Source organism: Vipera ursinii (assembly GCF_947247035.1).
Source record: "Vipera ursinii genome assembly, chromosome: 1".
NCBI classification, from domain to species: domain Eukaryota; kingdom Metazoa; phylum Chordata; class Lepidosauria; order Squamata; family Viperidae; genus Vipera; species Vipera ursinii.
Genome location: NC_139512.1, coordinates 68,318,609 through 68,334,778, shown reverse-complemented (window position 1 = coordinate 68,334,778; position 16,170 = coordinate 68,318,609). Strand labels below are relative to the sequence as shown.

The 16,170-nt window shown below is 38.3% G+C and overlaps 1 protein-coding gene across 2 annotated transcripts in view; it reads left to right on the top strand.

Moving 5' to 3' along the window:
• The first annotated feature begins 5,839 nt into the window (after nt 1–5,839).
• The window catches only part of ZNF106 (zinc finger protein 106), a 43,664-nt gene continuing 33,333 nt past the window's right edge, over nt 5,840–16,170 (top strand). For both annotated transcript variants that reach the window (XM_083350569.1, XM_083350568.1), the window contains exons 1-3: nt 5,840–5,894; nt 10,725–10,810; nt 12,612–12,673. In XM_083350569.1, the coding sequence (XP_083206695.1) occupies nt 10,757–10,810; nt 12,612–12,673 (116 nt within the window). In that variant the 5' untranslated portion in view covers nt 5,840–5,894; nt 10,725–10,756. The remainder of the gene's footprint in view (nt 5,895–10,724; nt 10,811–12,611; nt 12,674–16,170) is intronic.

The window sequence follows — 16,170 nt, the reverse complement described above, 5'->3', positions numbered from 1 at the left end:
AAAGTATCTTCTAAAAACAAGCAATAATAATAATAATAATAATAATAATAATAATAATAATAATAATAATAATAATAATAATAATAATAATAATAATAATAATAATAATAAGCGTTTCTGTTGCTATACGTTTGAATATTAGTAGTACGGGTTGGTAAATAAATAAATAAATAAATAAATAAATAAATAAATAAATAAATAAATAAATAAATAAAATAGTTGGGCTGTTTGTTTGATCTCCGAGGTTGGCGATTTGGCTGCAAACGGTTTGTCTCCATTTGGGGGGGAGGACACATCTTCAGTGCGCTTTGAATTGTGCTCATCTGTTTCTGTTTCTACCATGTACTACGTGGCCCAATGACCAAATCATTCTTCGAACATATCAACACGAAGATAATATACAAACTGCTGAGCGCTCAAGAAATATTGCATACCGCCCCAACTGGCAATTCCATCTTTGAAGGGTTTTGAAATATTAGGTCAGCGTCTCAAACTTTTTTTCTCTCTCTCAGGATCCCTTGTAATGTTAACTTGTAACTCACATAAACCAAAGCTCTTTTATCAGTATTTACGGTATTAAAAAATAGAAATGATGTATTCACTGCTGCTATCTCTTCTCACAATTGTTTGAGGGGATTTTAATGTTGTATTATTTTTCAACATAAGTTAACATATAATTTGATTTTGGAGAACCCTGAGAAGGTCCTGGAAGACCCCCCCCCCACGAGTCCTAGAATCACACTTTTCTCAGGGTTTATATGAATTGTTTACATTTGTTCAACCTGAAGCTCCATAGATATTATAGATTACTTATAAGTGTACAGAATGAATAGTGAGTTAAATCAATGATTTGAAGGTTTCTGGTACCATCATAGAGGAAAAACCATCATGGAGTAAGACGTAGATCCTCTTGATGTCACACGTAGGAATGGAGTGTGACATATATGAATGATACCCAATTGTACATCTCTATCTAAACTGTGCCAGAGATGTCAAATTCTGGTTTTGGTATCTAGAAGTTGTTAAATGGGGTGAAACATATTAAAGCTGAGCCCCCAAACAAGGCAGAGTTGTATGTTCATTGTAATGTTATGTTGATTCTGGTACTGTCTCTGGAGATGGAAGCACCATTTGTGAAAGGACCAATGTATATTTGGTGATTTTCATGAATTCACAGCTATTGCTGAATGGTCAGCTTTGGTTGGTGGCTATTTGTAACCCTACCTGAAATGTAAGAGCATTGTAACATTTATTCATACCTCTTCTCTGGGCTACTGCAATGGACTCTAAATAAGTCTATAACTGAAGATCATTTGACAACAATAATTGGTACAAAATTTAATACTCTACATACTCGGATCTACTTCTTTCCTATATTTGCTCCTTGAATATAAAATGATGATTGATTGTTACATACAGAAACATGGAGTACCTCAAAAGATGTGAATTATGAAAAAGTATCTTTGGTGAAATGATGCGGTGCAAGAAATCATGGATAAGGAAAAAAGTATGAGAAAATGAATGTGGCAATGATCTGAGAATGAAAGAGGTTGCATCAAATGTGTAAAGAGCAAAACACAGTTGAAATGATGTAGTCAAAGAGGTATACTTCTGCCTGTTTTTTATATAATTGTTAAAGCAGTATACATTAAGAGAAACCTAAAAATAAGTTGAATAAAGTGGTAACAAAAATGCTTTAAAAGTGAATGTAATAAAGTTGGGTCAAGAATGAATCGATGTTAAATGAATACACTGAATTGAATACAAAAGTGGGTGACCTGTTTGAAAGCAGCACATTGAGGTGGTTTGGTCATGAGAGTACAATGAATAAAGATCAAACTGCAAAACAGAAATATGAAGGGAAAATAAATAGATTGAATTGGATAGAGTTGGTAATATCCTCAGAAAGGGAGATGTGGGATGTAAAAAGGGAGATACTGAAGAATAAAAGGCAATTTATGAATCGGTGTATTGGTATGTTGGAAGCAAGGATGGTTTGCAGAGATACAGAGGTACTGTTCAAAGATATATTGTAATGAATTGTGTTGTAGCTTCCTCCCCACCCCCTTTAATCTCCTGCCTTCAATTTCCTTGGCTCATACATTCTTATTTCTCCACTTTGCATAAAGCTACTAATTGTAAAATGGAATACTGTAATCATAGAGAGGCATGGGGATGTCATAATTAATGGGATTTATGATTATCAAAGCTCATTCTGTGAAGTCATATGCCTTTCTCTTTTTGATTATTGTTTATGATGGTTCCCATGTAAAATAATGAATTTCATTAAAAATGTTATGTAGGTCACCTGTCCACCTGGGGGCAGCAGCCAGGGGACCTGATTGGTCAACCTGTCTGGCAGGAACTTGTGGACACCGGGTTGGGTGATACCTGTCTGGCGGGAGAATTGAGAGATCGGGTTGGCTGACTTCAGGGAATGGGAAACGTTATATAAGAGGGTACCTGTGAGGAAGGGGCAGTTCTGCCATGATGTATTCAAATAAAAAGGATTAACATACGTCATCCTATGGCCGTCCAGACACAACAGTGGCGACGAAGGTGGGATCGCTGTAGGCGCGGAGAAGCGAACAACCACGCAGCCGCTGGAACTGCGAGAAGCGGGAGATTCGAATAGCCGTCAGCATGCCGCACGCAGCCGAGGCAAGTATTGGAGGAAAAAACCACGGAAACAGTCGCGGCAACCGAATGGCCCAGTTCGGAACAGTGAGGGAGTTCGACACGAGGCATCCCGAAGACTGGGAAGATTACGTAGGACAAGTCGAAGGCTACCTACTGATCAACGGCGTGACAGATGATCAGAAAAAAGCCGCAGCCTTACTGTCCATTAGCGGAACAACGGTATACCGAGTAGCCGCAGGGCTATGCCAGCCAGCAGCAGTTGCCAGCGTGCCGTATGCAGAGCTCAAAAAGAAGCTGAAGGAGCATTTCACACCAAAATGCTCCAAGCTTTTCTGGAGAAGAATTTTCGAGCACAGAAACCAAAAACAAGGGGAGTCCATAACAGACTTCGTGGCTGCTGTGAGAGAAGCGGCGCTCCGGTGCAGATATGATAATTTGGAGGTGAGAATTCGGGACAGAGTAGTCCTAGGGCTCAGAGACAAGCAATTGCAAAACCGGATAATTGCCAAACCCACGGGGACTCTGCAGGAGGTACTGGACGAGCTGCTAACTTACGAAGCGACCGGCCAACAGGAACCCCCCCCACAACAGCAATGGCGCGGGTGGATCAATTCACCACGGAAGCCTTGTGGAGGGTGGAGAGGAGGTTTACGAATATGAAACCGACCGATGAAGTCACCCAAAGGGTTGAGAGAGCAGCCATCAGGACCAACCGTTGCGACAACCCCGACTGGTACAGGAGACTGCCCACGACTCCATCAACAAGAATGCAGAAGGACAGAGAAAACAGGTACAAAAACACAGAACTAAAGTGCGGCAGCTGCGGGGGAAATCATCCCAGAGCTGGGTGCTGGTTCCGGAATGCCAAATGCAGGAATTGTGGCAAGACCGGCCACATCCAGGTGATCTGCAGGAGCAAACCGCGGAACAACCTCCGTTACATAACGAGGCCCAGCAACAACACTGCAACATACACATCGAACCATTCCAGGTGCAAACACCACCAATGCAGACATACCAGCCAACAACATCAAGGTCAGCTGAACAACTGGGAACAAGGCCACCAAAGTCAACAACAATAGGCCCGACGGCAACAGATACAGATAACAGGACAGTAACGAGGGAGCTTACCTCAGTCCCAGAGTTAGGAGGACAGCCGCGGGGTGGGAGCCAGTCAGCGCCAACTGTACAGGCCCAAGGAAGGGCAACAAGGTCGGTCACACCACCTGGAAGATACCCAACCAGGGCTCACAGAACTCCGGCATACCTGAAAGATTATGTGAGATAGGAGCGGAGATTAGAAGGGCCAAGGAATAACCAGATATAAAAATTAGTTAGATGTGCTCACGTTGGGGGGGGAAAGGGGTGTTATGTAGGTCACGTGTCCACCTGGGGGCAGCAGCCAGGGGACCTGATTGGTCAACCTGTCCGGCAGGAACTTGTGGACACCGGGTTGGGTGATACCTGTCTGGCGGGAGAATTGAGAGATCGGGTTGGCTGACTTCAGGGGATGGGAAATGTTATATAAGAGGGTACCTTTGAGGAAGGGGCAGTTCTGCCATGATGTATTCAAATAAAAAGGATTAACATACGTCGTCTCTGAGTCTCTGTCCTATGGCCGTCCAGACACAACAAAAAATCCATGCCTTGAGCCAATAATTTCTGTTATTTTTATATCAGGGTAATGTGAGTGGTAATTTGATGGTGATTTCATATGGGTTCATGTAAAAATAATTGTGTAGCCCTTAGTGCTCTGCTTTGCTGTTTGCTTGCAGCTGTTTTATTACCCATCTTGGTAACATCAGCACTGCTAACAAATTGTGATGCAAAAACACCAGATCCATGCTTGTTGGGTTTCATAATTATGAGTTATTCTATTGTTTCATGTAGATCCTGTGTAAGAATATAAAAATATGAATTTAGTAATATCCATTCTGATTTCATGAATCTGACATTTACTTCTTTAATAGGAGACAACTAATAAAGCCAGTTATCCACAAATGAATTTCAGTAACTTCAGTAAATAATCTTCCTCCATCTATCATGCTAAAATATTTTCTTCAACATACACATGGTTTTTTGTTATTTTTTATTATTGTGGTGCTAGTTGTTTGATTTTAAAAAGATCCTTTTTTGCAAGCTTCCAGAAGCACTATCCAGATTTTCAAGTCTAAATTAGCAAAAAAAAAATGATGACATGGTTGTAGCAGGTTTTTAATAGTCACCCTGATACCAGGTACTTTGTAAAACAGAGCTTCAGCAATAAACTATGGGCCTTTTATCTTACAAAGCTAGAAACAATCACATGTAATCTATCAATAAATAGGAAATATCTGCATGACTGTGATTCATACTCCAGAGTTTTGTATTCATTATGATGTTGGGTAAATTAGTGTTTATGTATCATGTATCTTTTCAAGCTACTTAGACTGGGCTTGAAAATTAAACATGGTCAAGCCAAGCAAGTACCTTACATGCATGGAAAATCAGCAGGAAATGCCAAGGCTGTACTGCAAGTTACACTGAGAAACTGAATAAACAGGAAAGGCGATGTCAAAGCACTTCCCTCTGGTTAAGATAATTATACTGTATGTTTCGCTTAAAATCACCAGGAGCTGAATTTTTTAAAAGGGACTTTTTTCGTTTTATTTAAAAACACTCAAAGGTAATCTGTTACTGCTGTGGTAGTGTAAAGCCCTTTGAAAACTTGCTGCATATATCAATTTTGTCTGGAAAACCTTCATTTTCAGTTCACATTGTCAACTGCTATTAGTTTGAAGCCACGCCTTTTTTATTTGGAGTAAGGAGCAAAGGTGATTTCCTCTACGCAAATCTCATTCAGACAGCACTCGGAACCGAATTAACCAATGGCCCGCAGTACAAGCCCAATAAAGTACCTGCTGAAAAAAGGTAACCCCCCCACCAAAAAAAACTACATCTACCAAAATGCATCACGCTCCGTTTGTTTGAATCAGAAATGCTCAGTGGGACTCATTTCCTGTTTCTATGGTATTGCAAAACCGGCTTCTCCGGATTGCAAACTACTATTCCCAGAATGCATACGAAAAGAAAATATGGCTCTCTGATTGGTTGAAACCATATGAAGACGCTCCCGGCCTGTGGCGCGGTTCTCTTTTGGGTCGAGCTTGCAGGTCTCCGGAGGAGGCTGCACCGGCAATGGGCGGGGTTTCGGTAGCCCATCGTGTTGGGTGGATGCGCTCGTGCTTCGCGGCTGGATGAGGCGGATACGATCTGTAAGTACCCACAAGGCGGGCTGTTACTGCTTCGCCCTTCAAAGTATGAGGTGGAAGCTGAGCTTAAGTCCCGGACTGGGGGGTTGTTGATGATGGTAGCACTTTATCGGGGTTGGGGTGTGTGTGAAGCTTTTTTGTTTTTTGGAGTAGGCTAGAAAGTAGTTAAATAATCTTTGAGGATCGGTTGAAGAGGAACCAACGTCAGAAGTTTGAAAAGCAGCCGAGGACCTAATACTGTAGCACAACGAATCCCCGTTTCTATTGCAAGTTAACATTCTTTGTTTTTAAACCAAAACATTATATATATAAAAAATAGGTGCCATATATAAAGTTCGGAAATGTTGCAAAACTAGGTTTGCTTCCCCCAAAGCTCTCATAACCTGTGATAAATGCATAAATGGGAGTATCGAAGAAATAAGAGCATGATAAATCCTTATATTTGGATTGCAATTTAATAAAACTGCTACTATGTATCCTGTTCAGTAGTTCTTATCAAACACTGGAGCCAAATTCAGGTGTCAAGAATTCAAAAAATTAATAGTGGAAATTACTAAAGAAACAGTTTTTAATTGGCTTGAAAGGAAAGGCACTAAATACTTAGAGAAATTCCTTTTATTCCCAGTTCACAAAGCAGCATAAATATGGGAATGGTGGTTAATTTTGCTACCTCACACGCCAGAAGGCTAGTATAATTTGGAAACTTGTTTAGACTTCCATATAGGCTATGTACACATGATATACTCAGCTACAAATTAACCAACTTGATTTTTTTAATTTTATGTGTTATGTAAATTCAGTCTGTGAGTTTAGTTTATGATTCAGGGTAACTTCAAACTCAGAAAAGTTTGTGAATTGAGTCAGTAAAGGGGAAAGTATCTTTAGTTAAGTGACTTGTTATAGAATGTGAAGAGGTATATTCTGGAATAGTTTTCAGTATAGCTTATTTCTGCTGCTTTTCAAAAATGTCATAATCACAAAGGATGATATAACATTGAGCTCCTGTGGATATTGATTCCGACATCATTTAAAAGTTGTATATTTAAAATAGAGCCATATTTTTAAATAAGATTCTCATTTTATATATTATTCATACTTTTTTGAAAAGTACTACATAACTCCTAAAGTGAATACTCTTTAGCATCTTTAGATTACTTCTTTCTTCACAAAATATAATTTGACTGGGTCAAGTTACCAATAGCAATCACCCAAATTATGTGTGATTATTCAATCTTAGCTGCAACTGTGAGCACATTACTTTTTACAAAACCCAGTACAGATAACCCTCGACTTACAACCATTTGTTTAGTGACTCTTCAGAGTTATAGTAGCGCTGAAAAAATGGACCTATGACTTTTTTTTCACACTTATGATCGTTGCAGCATCTCCATGGTCATGTGTTCAAAATTCAGACACTTGGCAACTGACTCATATTTATGACGGTTGCAGTGTTCTGGGGTCATGTGATCACCTTTTGTGACCTTCTGAGAAGCAAAGCCAGATTTACTTAACAACTGTGTGCTAACTTAATAACTGCATTGATTCACTTAAAACTGTGGCAAGCAAGGTTCATAAAATGGGGCAAAACTCACAACAGCTGTGTTGCTTTGCAAGAGAAATTTTGGGCACAATTATGATTGTAAGTCAAGGACTACTTGTATGGTAAATATATATAAACATTTTTTAAATACCATTATCTTTACGGCCAATGTTCCAAGGTGTGCTAAGGCACAAAAGTTAATAGGTACGTATGCCACCATTGCATGCTGTATTTTATTAAAATTCCCAAACAGTGATTATTCTGTATTGGATTCAGGTTAAACAGTAAGTCTCGATTTTTTTAAAAAATGTACTATGTAATACATTAAAATGTGGTTCTCTTTCTGTGCTGAGCTCTTGGACTAAATGTGCTGATACCACTTTCCCATAGTTTTCAGATTTATTTTTTTTTTGGAATACCTTCTTTGCTTGGTTAGTCAAGAATACGAAAAATCCCATGCTCCAAATATAGGTACTGCAAGGCAGGATTTTGTATGTTATCAGCACTTTTGTATTCTGAAAAAATAAATACTCTATGAGAAGATGCCTCATAGTCTATATTTACTTAGGCCTGTAAAGACACTATTGGAAAAATAGGAATTGGACTATTTTGCAAATCCTCTCCTTTATTAAACTTAAGGGTGATGACTGTTCCTACATCAATTATCAAATGTGCATGAAATATAAATATTCCAGGATTTGAAATATACTAAGATTCTTCATCTTCTGGAAGGGCATTTTTTTCCTGAAAGTAAATCAGAGTTGTGAAGTCATTAAGTTTTCTATACATGCAATCATTTAGGCACAGGTACAGAGCCTATGACCCATCAGATGTTCTTGAAATACAACTCCCAGCATCCATCACTATTAGCCCTGTTCTCGGGGCTGCTGGGAGTTGTGTTTTAGGGGCCCTCACTTCTGTTTTAAGCAAATTCAAGATGGACAGTGATTAATAGTTATATGTTACTTATATGTAAGGGTGTAGGTCTATACATATGTTGTATATAGTATGTTTAAATGTATGTTATATATGTGTACACTTGGAGAGCAAGCAACTAAATTTCATTTTTAATGTGTGCCATTATGTCCACAGTAAAAAAATGACAATAAAGATTATCTAATATGTAAAATGAAGCTCATGATTTATTGTTCTTTCTGTCTCATACTTGCAGAATAATTAACCATGAATACATCATGCGCTGATAGTACAGCTAGACTAATTCTAGAATAAAAAAATTACAATTGATTTTGAACTTATACTTTCAAATTCATTCATTAGTTTTTCTTTAAATTTTATTTAGCTGTAACTGTTTTGTAAGTCAAGCATTAAATGTATATTTTTCATCTTTTTTGTTTATTCAAAAGGATATAGGGATGGCTTCTGTTTAGATTGCAAAATGTGTCTCAAAACACCAAGGTACCCCACCAAAATAAGACACTTGTGAAATATACAAATTTAAGTATATATGTGTCTTATAGAATATTAGACCTACACTGGGAGTGATTCTAGATGATCCCAGATTTGTTGAGAGTTGGGTGGCACACTAGTTTAATAAATTATATTTGCTTCTAATGCAGTTGTTGACAGTGGGCTCAATACATTTTTTTTCCTTTTACTGGTGACAGTCTGCCATTTTTCTTTCTTTGATGCCTACCTCTTCTCAGTTATTTTTTTGCTGTCCAAGTGCTGTACCTGTAGCCTACTTGGCTTGGGATATATTGTGGTCCATATCTCCGGGACCTTCCTGATATAAGTAGTCCAGCTATAAAAACTATAAGATAATTTGAGGAGTATCTGGTGGATTCACAGTATATCACAAATAGATTAAAATTATGTTGGTTAGTAGAGCGCCTAAGGGGGGGAAAGGAATTATTTGAACTACTGAGACCTCTTACTTCCTTTGCCTTTTTCTGAAATTTTTTGTCCATGCAAGAATCTAAAAATCTTAAAATTTCCAATAAATGATTTGATGATGGTTCCATCAAGCTCATGCCATCACCATATATCCTTTAGTAATAGTGTGTTTTCAGTTAATATTGCTTCCCCTTTCTTCTTTAAGAGAAGGGCAAGTAGATGCCTCTGATGACATGGTTGTGTTTTTTATGTTACACATTATAGAGCTGCAACTTATTTTTCTCTGTTGCAGGGTAAACTGACGAGAGCTTGGGAACCTTAATTCTGGAGTGCAGTCTGAGCAATCCCTTGCAGAGGAAAAACTATTGCTTTTGCTTTTTCATAGTGACAGCCAATAGCAGTTGAATCTGGATAGTATTTTTAGCCCTCTCTTGTAAGTGGCTGAAGTTGATTGGGCAGCTAACGGAACCCTTACGCTCTTCTTGCACTCAGGCATAGTCAGATACAATTGTATTTCTAATTAGCCAAAGCAGATGTAATTTTAGATCTGCTTGGAAACATCACTTCTAATTAGCCTGCCAACGGGTGAAATAAGATAAGCCTACTCTACTGACCTTGTTATCTGTTTTAAGCATTTTACTTCCCCACTTGGAGAAGTAATTTCTAAATGAATTCCAGAAATTCTGAAACAGTTTTGAGCAACACATGAAGAACATTAATTCATTAACAACAAAGCAATGCTGATATAAGAGAATATAAGAGATTGTACACCCCAAGGAAAACATCCACTATTTTTACCTTTAAGTTTAAGAAAGATTCATGTTCTTTATAATATGCTAATATTCTAATATTTAGAAATGTATAGAGTTGCTTATAATATGGTCAATTGAATAGCATTAAACCCATCATTTTTTTCTGGAAAAAGGATTTACTTTGCTGCTTCTTGAAATTGATAAATGTGTGACTGGAGTAATTGTTGTCCTTACCATAGTTAAGTATAGCGTATTATGTACTGCAAGGATAAATATCCTGATTCTCTCAGTTTTTCTTTATCTATTTTTTTTCCTGTAGAATAAAAAAATAATAATTAGCAGGCAACATTTTAAAAATGTCATTAAATGACACCCTTGTTATAGGAGGGAAGTTACTGCTAATTTTATTTGCTGTGTTTAAATTCTTCAGTTGTATTATTATTCTTCTAATCCAATCCATGTGGCTCTGAATCTTGACTTCAAGATTGATGGAGAATGTGCAAGCAAGGCTGCTGTGAAAAACAGTTCTGAGTCAAAGAGATGTTTATGTCTTCCTTTAGACATAATCAGGTGAATAAGAAAGTAGAAATAAAATGTTTTTTGAATTGAATAGTTCTATTAAAAGTGATATTTGGAAAATTATAAATCTGGCAAAGAATTAATGAATATTCTGCTTTCTACTTGTAGGGATTGGGTAAGATCTTTTTGAAGAATTCACTATGGTCCGAGAACGAAAATGTATATTGTGTCACATCGTATACAGCTCAAAAAAGGTAAAATAAAATTTCAGCACCATTCCAAGAAACTTTCATATTATATATTGGTTAGAAAATGTAAAGCTTACGATAGAAGTTTTTATTTTTCCAAGTCCAAGGTCACACTTGATATTTGAATCTTGTTAGTTTGGATAATGCTTGTAGCTGCCTTCCAAAAGTAGAAAGAGGCTCCTATTAATTAAATACAGTTAATATGCTCACTCACTGTATAATAAATAGATTTCATCTTTTGTCACAGTAAAAATAAAGTTTGGTGGCAACTACTTGAGTAGTTTTCGGAAGCTTTCAAAAGTTGTCTGTGCCACAGGAGCTTCCTGTTGTGTATTTCTGCTGTAGAAAACTCGAAATAGAACTAGTGCCTTGCTTGGAACTCAGATACAGCAAAGAAGGAAAAAATGTTTCCCTATGCAGTGTGCGTTATGTCCTGCATGTTTGTTTAGAGTTTATGTGTTCCTACCAAGCATAATTCCTAACAGACATAATAAAAATAGTCAGTTTGGTCTAGTGGTTAAGGGCACCAGGCTAGAAAGCCAGAGACTGTGAGTTGTGACTTTGGACCAGACATACTCCCTCAGCCCTATTCACTTTACAACAGGGCTTTTCAACTTTTTCACCCATCGTACCACTTTTAGGATATGGCAACATCCGAGTACCACCAGTCACCTAGCAAGGTGTCAAAAACTTGCTGACTCCCTCCCCCCAAAAGGAAAAAAGTGATGAAGTACAGGTAGTCCTTGACTTACAACAATTTGCTTAGTGACTGTTCAAAGTTACAATGGCACTGAAAAAAGTGCCCCCCGAGCCACAGCCGAGCAAGACACCTGCCTGCCTGCCCGGCGGCGCTCTTCCTCCTGTCCGAGGTTTTCATTGTTGTGAGCATTTCTGTTGAGGATTGGTGGGGTGGGGGGGTGTTTGGTTTTTATTCCCCCCCCCCCGTCTGCTGGGTGGTTGCAGCAGGTTTTGTTCACTTCACATGACCCTGGGACTCTGTGACCGTCATAAACATGAATCAGTTGCCGAGCATCTGAATGTAAATCACAAGACCCTGGAGCTGCTGCAACATTCCAGCTGATTGGCGCTCCTTCTGGGCTCTGAAGCGCCAGGATCGGCGCCGAGCTCCAGCTGGAGTCCGGTACTGATCCTGGCGTTTCCGCTGAGCCCTGGCAGCCCCGAAGAAGCGCTGATCCTGGCGCTTCCGTTGTGCCCTGACAGCCCTGCAGCTCCAGCCGTCTTTCACTCAGGCTTGTGCGGTGCTGCCACCGGTTCAGCTCATTCCACCACCACCCCACTACCACTTTTCTAGGATGCTCGTGTACCACCTGCCAGGTGCCAATGTACCACAGGTGGTACCCGTACCACTGGTTGAAAAGCCCTGCCTTACAGTGTTGTCGCTGTGGAGGGGAAAAGGGAGATAAAAGTGTGTTGGATATGTTTGCCAGTATGAGTTATTTGTAAAAAATAATAAAGGCAGAATACAAATAAATATATAAGTCATTCAAATGACAGGAAAGCACAGGCAATTTTTTTTACTGGTTTCATTTGAGCAAATTAGGACATGGTTACATAGGTCAAGAATTACCTACTATAAATTCAGAAGAAAACTGATACTAGCAACAGCTCCAATAGTGAATAATAATATTCAGGTATTCGACCATTCACTTGTATCTTAGAAGACCATTTGGAATCCATAGGTGGACCAAATGTGGTAGCTCAGTTGGTTATGGATATGCAGGGGAGATTTCTTTATGTTCACATAAATAGTTTCCTTCCTATTTATGGCCTCTCTCACTTTTTTCAGGAGATGGATGAGCACATGAGAAGTATGCTTCATCATCGGGAACTTGAAAATCTAAAGGGGAGGTATGACTATGACAACGATCATTTCATCTTTCTTCACTTTAGTACAACAGCATTTTTTTTATTATAATACCAGTGCAATTAAAATGTGCCTTACATTTTTAAATACTGTATGGCATAGTGTTTAAAGTTCCTATAATTAACTGTGACTGAAATGGCCAGGAGATTTTTGAGAAGTTGTGAGGAGGCTGAGAAATAGGACGAATTCTAGACATAAACATCAAATAGATGAGACAGAAATGTGTTAGTAGCTCATCTTATAGAAAGCAACGCAAACTGGGCTTAAAACACCCTGAAAGAAGAGATTCAAATGCAGAGACTCATTCTTAATTAACTCATGAATAAAAGAAGGCTGGAGTCTTGCGGTTTCTGAGATCCTGCTTTTAGTCCACAATACTCAGTTTCTTATTGTCAAAAGGCCTACTTGGAGCCTTTCAGGTGAGTTAAAATTCAACTTCTAAAATTGCTGGATAGGAATTCTGAGAACAGTAACATCTGGAGTATTTCAAGTTGGAAGCAGAAACAATATAAAAAAAATGAGCCTGCTGGCTATTAAATTCTAGGAGTTGAAGTCCACATATTATTGTAAAGTTTTTAAGGTTGAAAAACATTTCATAAAGCCATAATGTGTTCTCTGAGCATGAACTCAACTATGTTGGTTCCCGGAGAAAGTGGATCAGCTCAATACCAGTTGAAACAATTGTAGCCAATTTAACCAAAGTCAGTTAATAAAACTGTATGTCAGTTCAGTACGGAAACTCAGTCTTCCACGATATCTTTTTAAAGTATATTCAACAACTTAGTGCCTTCTGGATATAAGCATTCTGGTGTGAATTGAGGGAGTCATACTCCCCATCTAGGGAATAGTTTCAGAGATAAATAAATAAATAAATTTAAATAGTCATCTAATAGTCACCTCTCCTTGAATCCAGATAAGTCATTTCTGTTCATCTTGAAACTGAATCTTCCAACCAATTGACCTTGTTCTTTGCAATAAGGATCCATCTGTTGCCTGGCTGAACAGCTGAAGGGTGAAGGCTCTGAAAACAGAGTGTCACCAACATTAACTTTAGCTGTGTAACTTGAGCTAGCAACTCCAGCTAATTTTTATTAAAATAATCATTTTAAACAACTTGTCCTTATAATTGCCAGCTTTAAATTGATTATGTACTATCAAGGTAACATCAATTCTTAACACTACTTTGATCGACCGACCAGTTTTATGGGCCATCTGTACAATCTGAACAGCTATATGAGGAAAGGTTTTAATTTAGCTTTGTATGTGGGTTTCCCATCTTCTGTGACTGCTCTACTCTGTTTAATGTTCAGATTAGGGCAGGTATGAATGTGACCCATTTATATTAGTGGGTAGAGTGTATTGGGATATGCCAGCTTTTTAGAGTTTAAATAAATAAATAAATAAACAAACCTTTATTGTCAAAGTACAACATGTGTACATTGAGATTAGCTGAGCCTCCCCCCGTGCTCTCTCCCCCCAACACACAGTGACAACAAACCCTCCATCCTACCACACCATGTGAACCAACTACACCACACAGGAATCCCCATCTAAATCCCAAAGCAATTTGTTCCTTACTAAATTATTTGAATATCTGTGATGTTTAATAACAGTAACAATCCATTGCAGCACAATACATAGGAAAATTATATTAAACATGAAGAGGAATTATGTAGATTAAATTAAAATTTGTATTTGTATTTGTATTTGATAGTGTTATTTGTAAATTGTAAACTGCCGACCCATTGATAAGGTTAGCAAAAACGCACCTTTTCCAACAGTTTGCACAATGTTTGCAGCTGAATATTAAATGTGAAATTTGGGAAGATTTTTGTTGGTAGATTTCCAGACCACAAAATACGTATTATTCTGTCACTTGGTCTCTACTTTGCTTAAAAATATTTGAAAGGTGGTGAATTTAAAAATCTCAGATGCATATTTGAAATCAATAACATTTCTGAGTTAATGGTAATTTTGGCTGGGATCCAGATGTGTTTAGTCCATGGGTATACCTAGTGAAACTTACTTCTTTTTTTTTTTACTATGAATTTATTTAGACAATTTACATGCGAACTCATCTTAAAATAGTAATATTCCAGCCCTGATGTCTGGAGAAAAAACAGATCTTCATAGCCTTCTGAAAAGCCAAGAAGGTCAGGGCCCGCTGATTCTCCGGAAGGAAGCTTATAGGGCAAGCACTAGGAAGGATGATATTGTTGAAAAGAAGGGTCCCCAACCCCCAGGCTGTGGACTGGTCCGGTCTGTGGCATGTTAGGAATCGGGCCACGCAAGTGAGCAAAACCTCATCTGTGTGTGCACAGGATCTAGGTAGTGCACAAAAACCAGCCCCAGCCCCTCAAAGTCCCTGGGAAAATTGTTTTCCATGGAACTTCTTCCTGGTGCCCAAAGTGCTGGTTTAAAAGATGGGGCCATGCAGATCTCCACGCATGTCACATTTTGCTATTGAAATCATTTCTCCCCCCTCCCTCACACCCCCCCCATCTGCCCCAAATTATTAATTTGATGATTGTGGGGAATTGCCTGCAACTCTCTAACTCCAGGGGTTTACAAGACTGGGATGAACTCAAGAAAACCAAGGGTTTATTTATATAGGAATTAGCAGAACATACAGAACTCCATTTTAAAACTTTTTTTAAAAAATGAAGAGGATGGTGCTTTATTTAGCAATCAACTGATCTCTTAATTAAGCATGTAGTGTAATGTCTTGTGGGTGGGTGAAGGATTCCCCCCTCCCCCCCCCCCCCCGGTTTGTCTTTCATACTTTCCAAATTATTGAGGTGGTAGAAGATTCCTCAGCCTGTATTTCCTTTAAGAGAAATTCTTCATAGAATAGCAAAGATGATTGTAGCCCAGGAAATGGGAGCTTGTATCACATCACTAAAGAATGTTCTGGCCAGATGGTTTTGCAGTTGTGTTGTGCCCACATAATAAATTATTGGTGACAAAGCTTTAAAGCAAAACACAATGCTCGTTATTCCTTTATTAAACTTTAATAAAAGCTTACTACAATGGTTCATAATACTTAATTGCAGAATGTGTAGGAATGCAATCTGTTTGGGATAGTATTGGTCTCTGGACTTGTTTTCCTTCAAAAAAACATTTATTTAAACTTGTGATTTTAATTTTGGAGTTCTGAAAATTTCATTCTTACTCTTTTCCATTTGGAAATGAAAAGGAGACTACAGAGCTCCAATTCACATTGCAGTAAGTCATCAATTTATCTCTGAAGATTGTACTCCCCTTCTGCCTAGTATATAACACATATACATATATGGAATTGTGGACTAGCAGTGTCAATATGTTGATATGTAAAAGTGTTGCAGACCATAATCACAAAATGCACTAATTTTGCTGTTCAGTTTCTTGTGTTCTTTTTTAGGAGTGGATTTTTAGGCCTTTGGTGTTATTTCATGAGTTTCTGTGACAGCTTGGGTCCACTTGCAAAATTCCTTTAAATCTT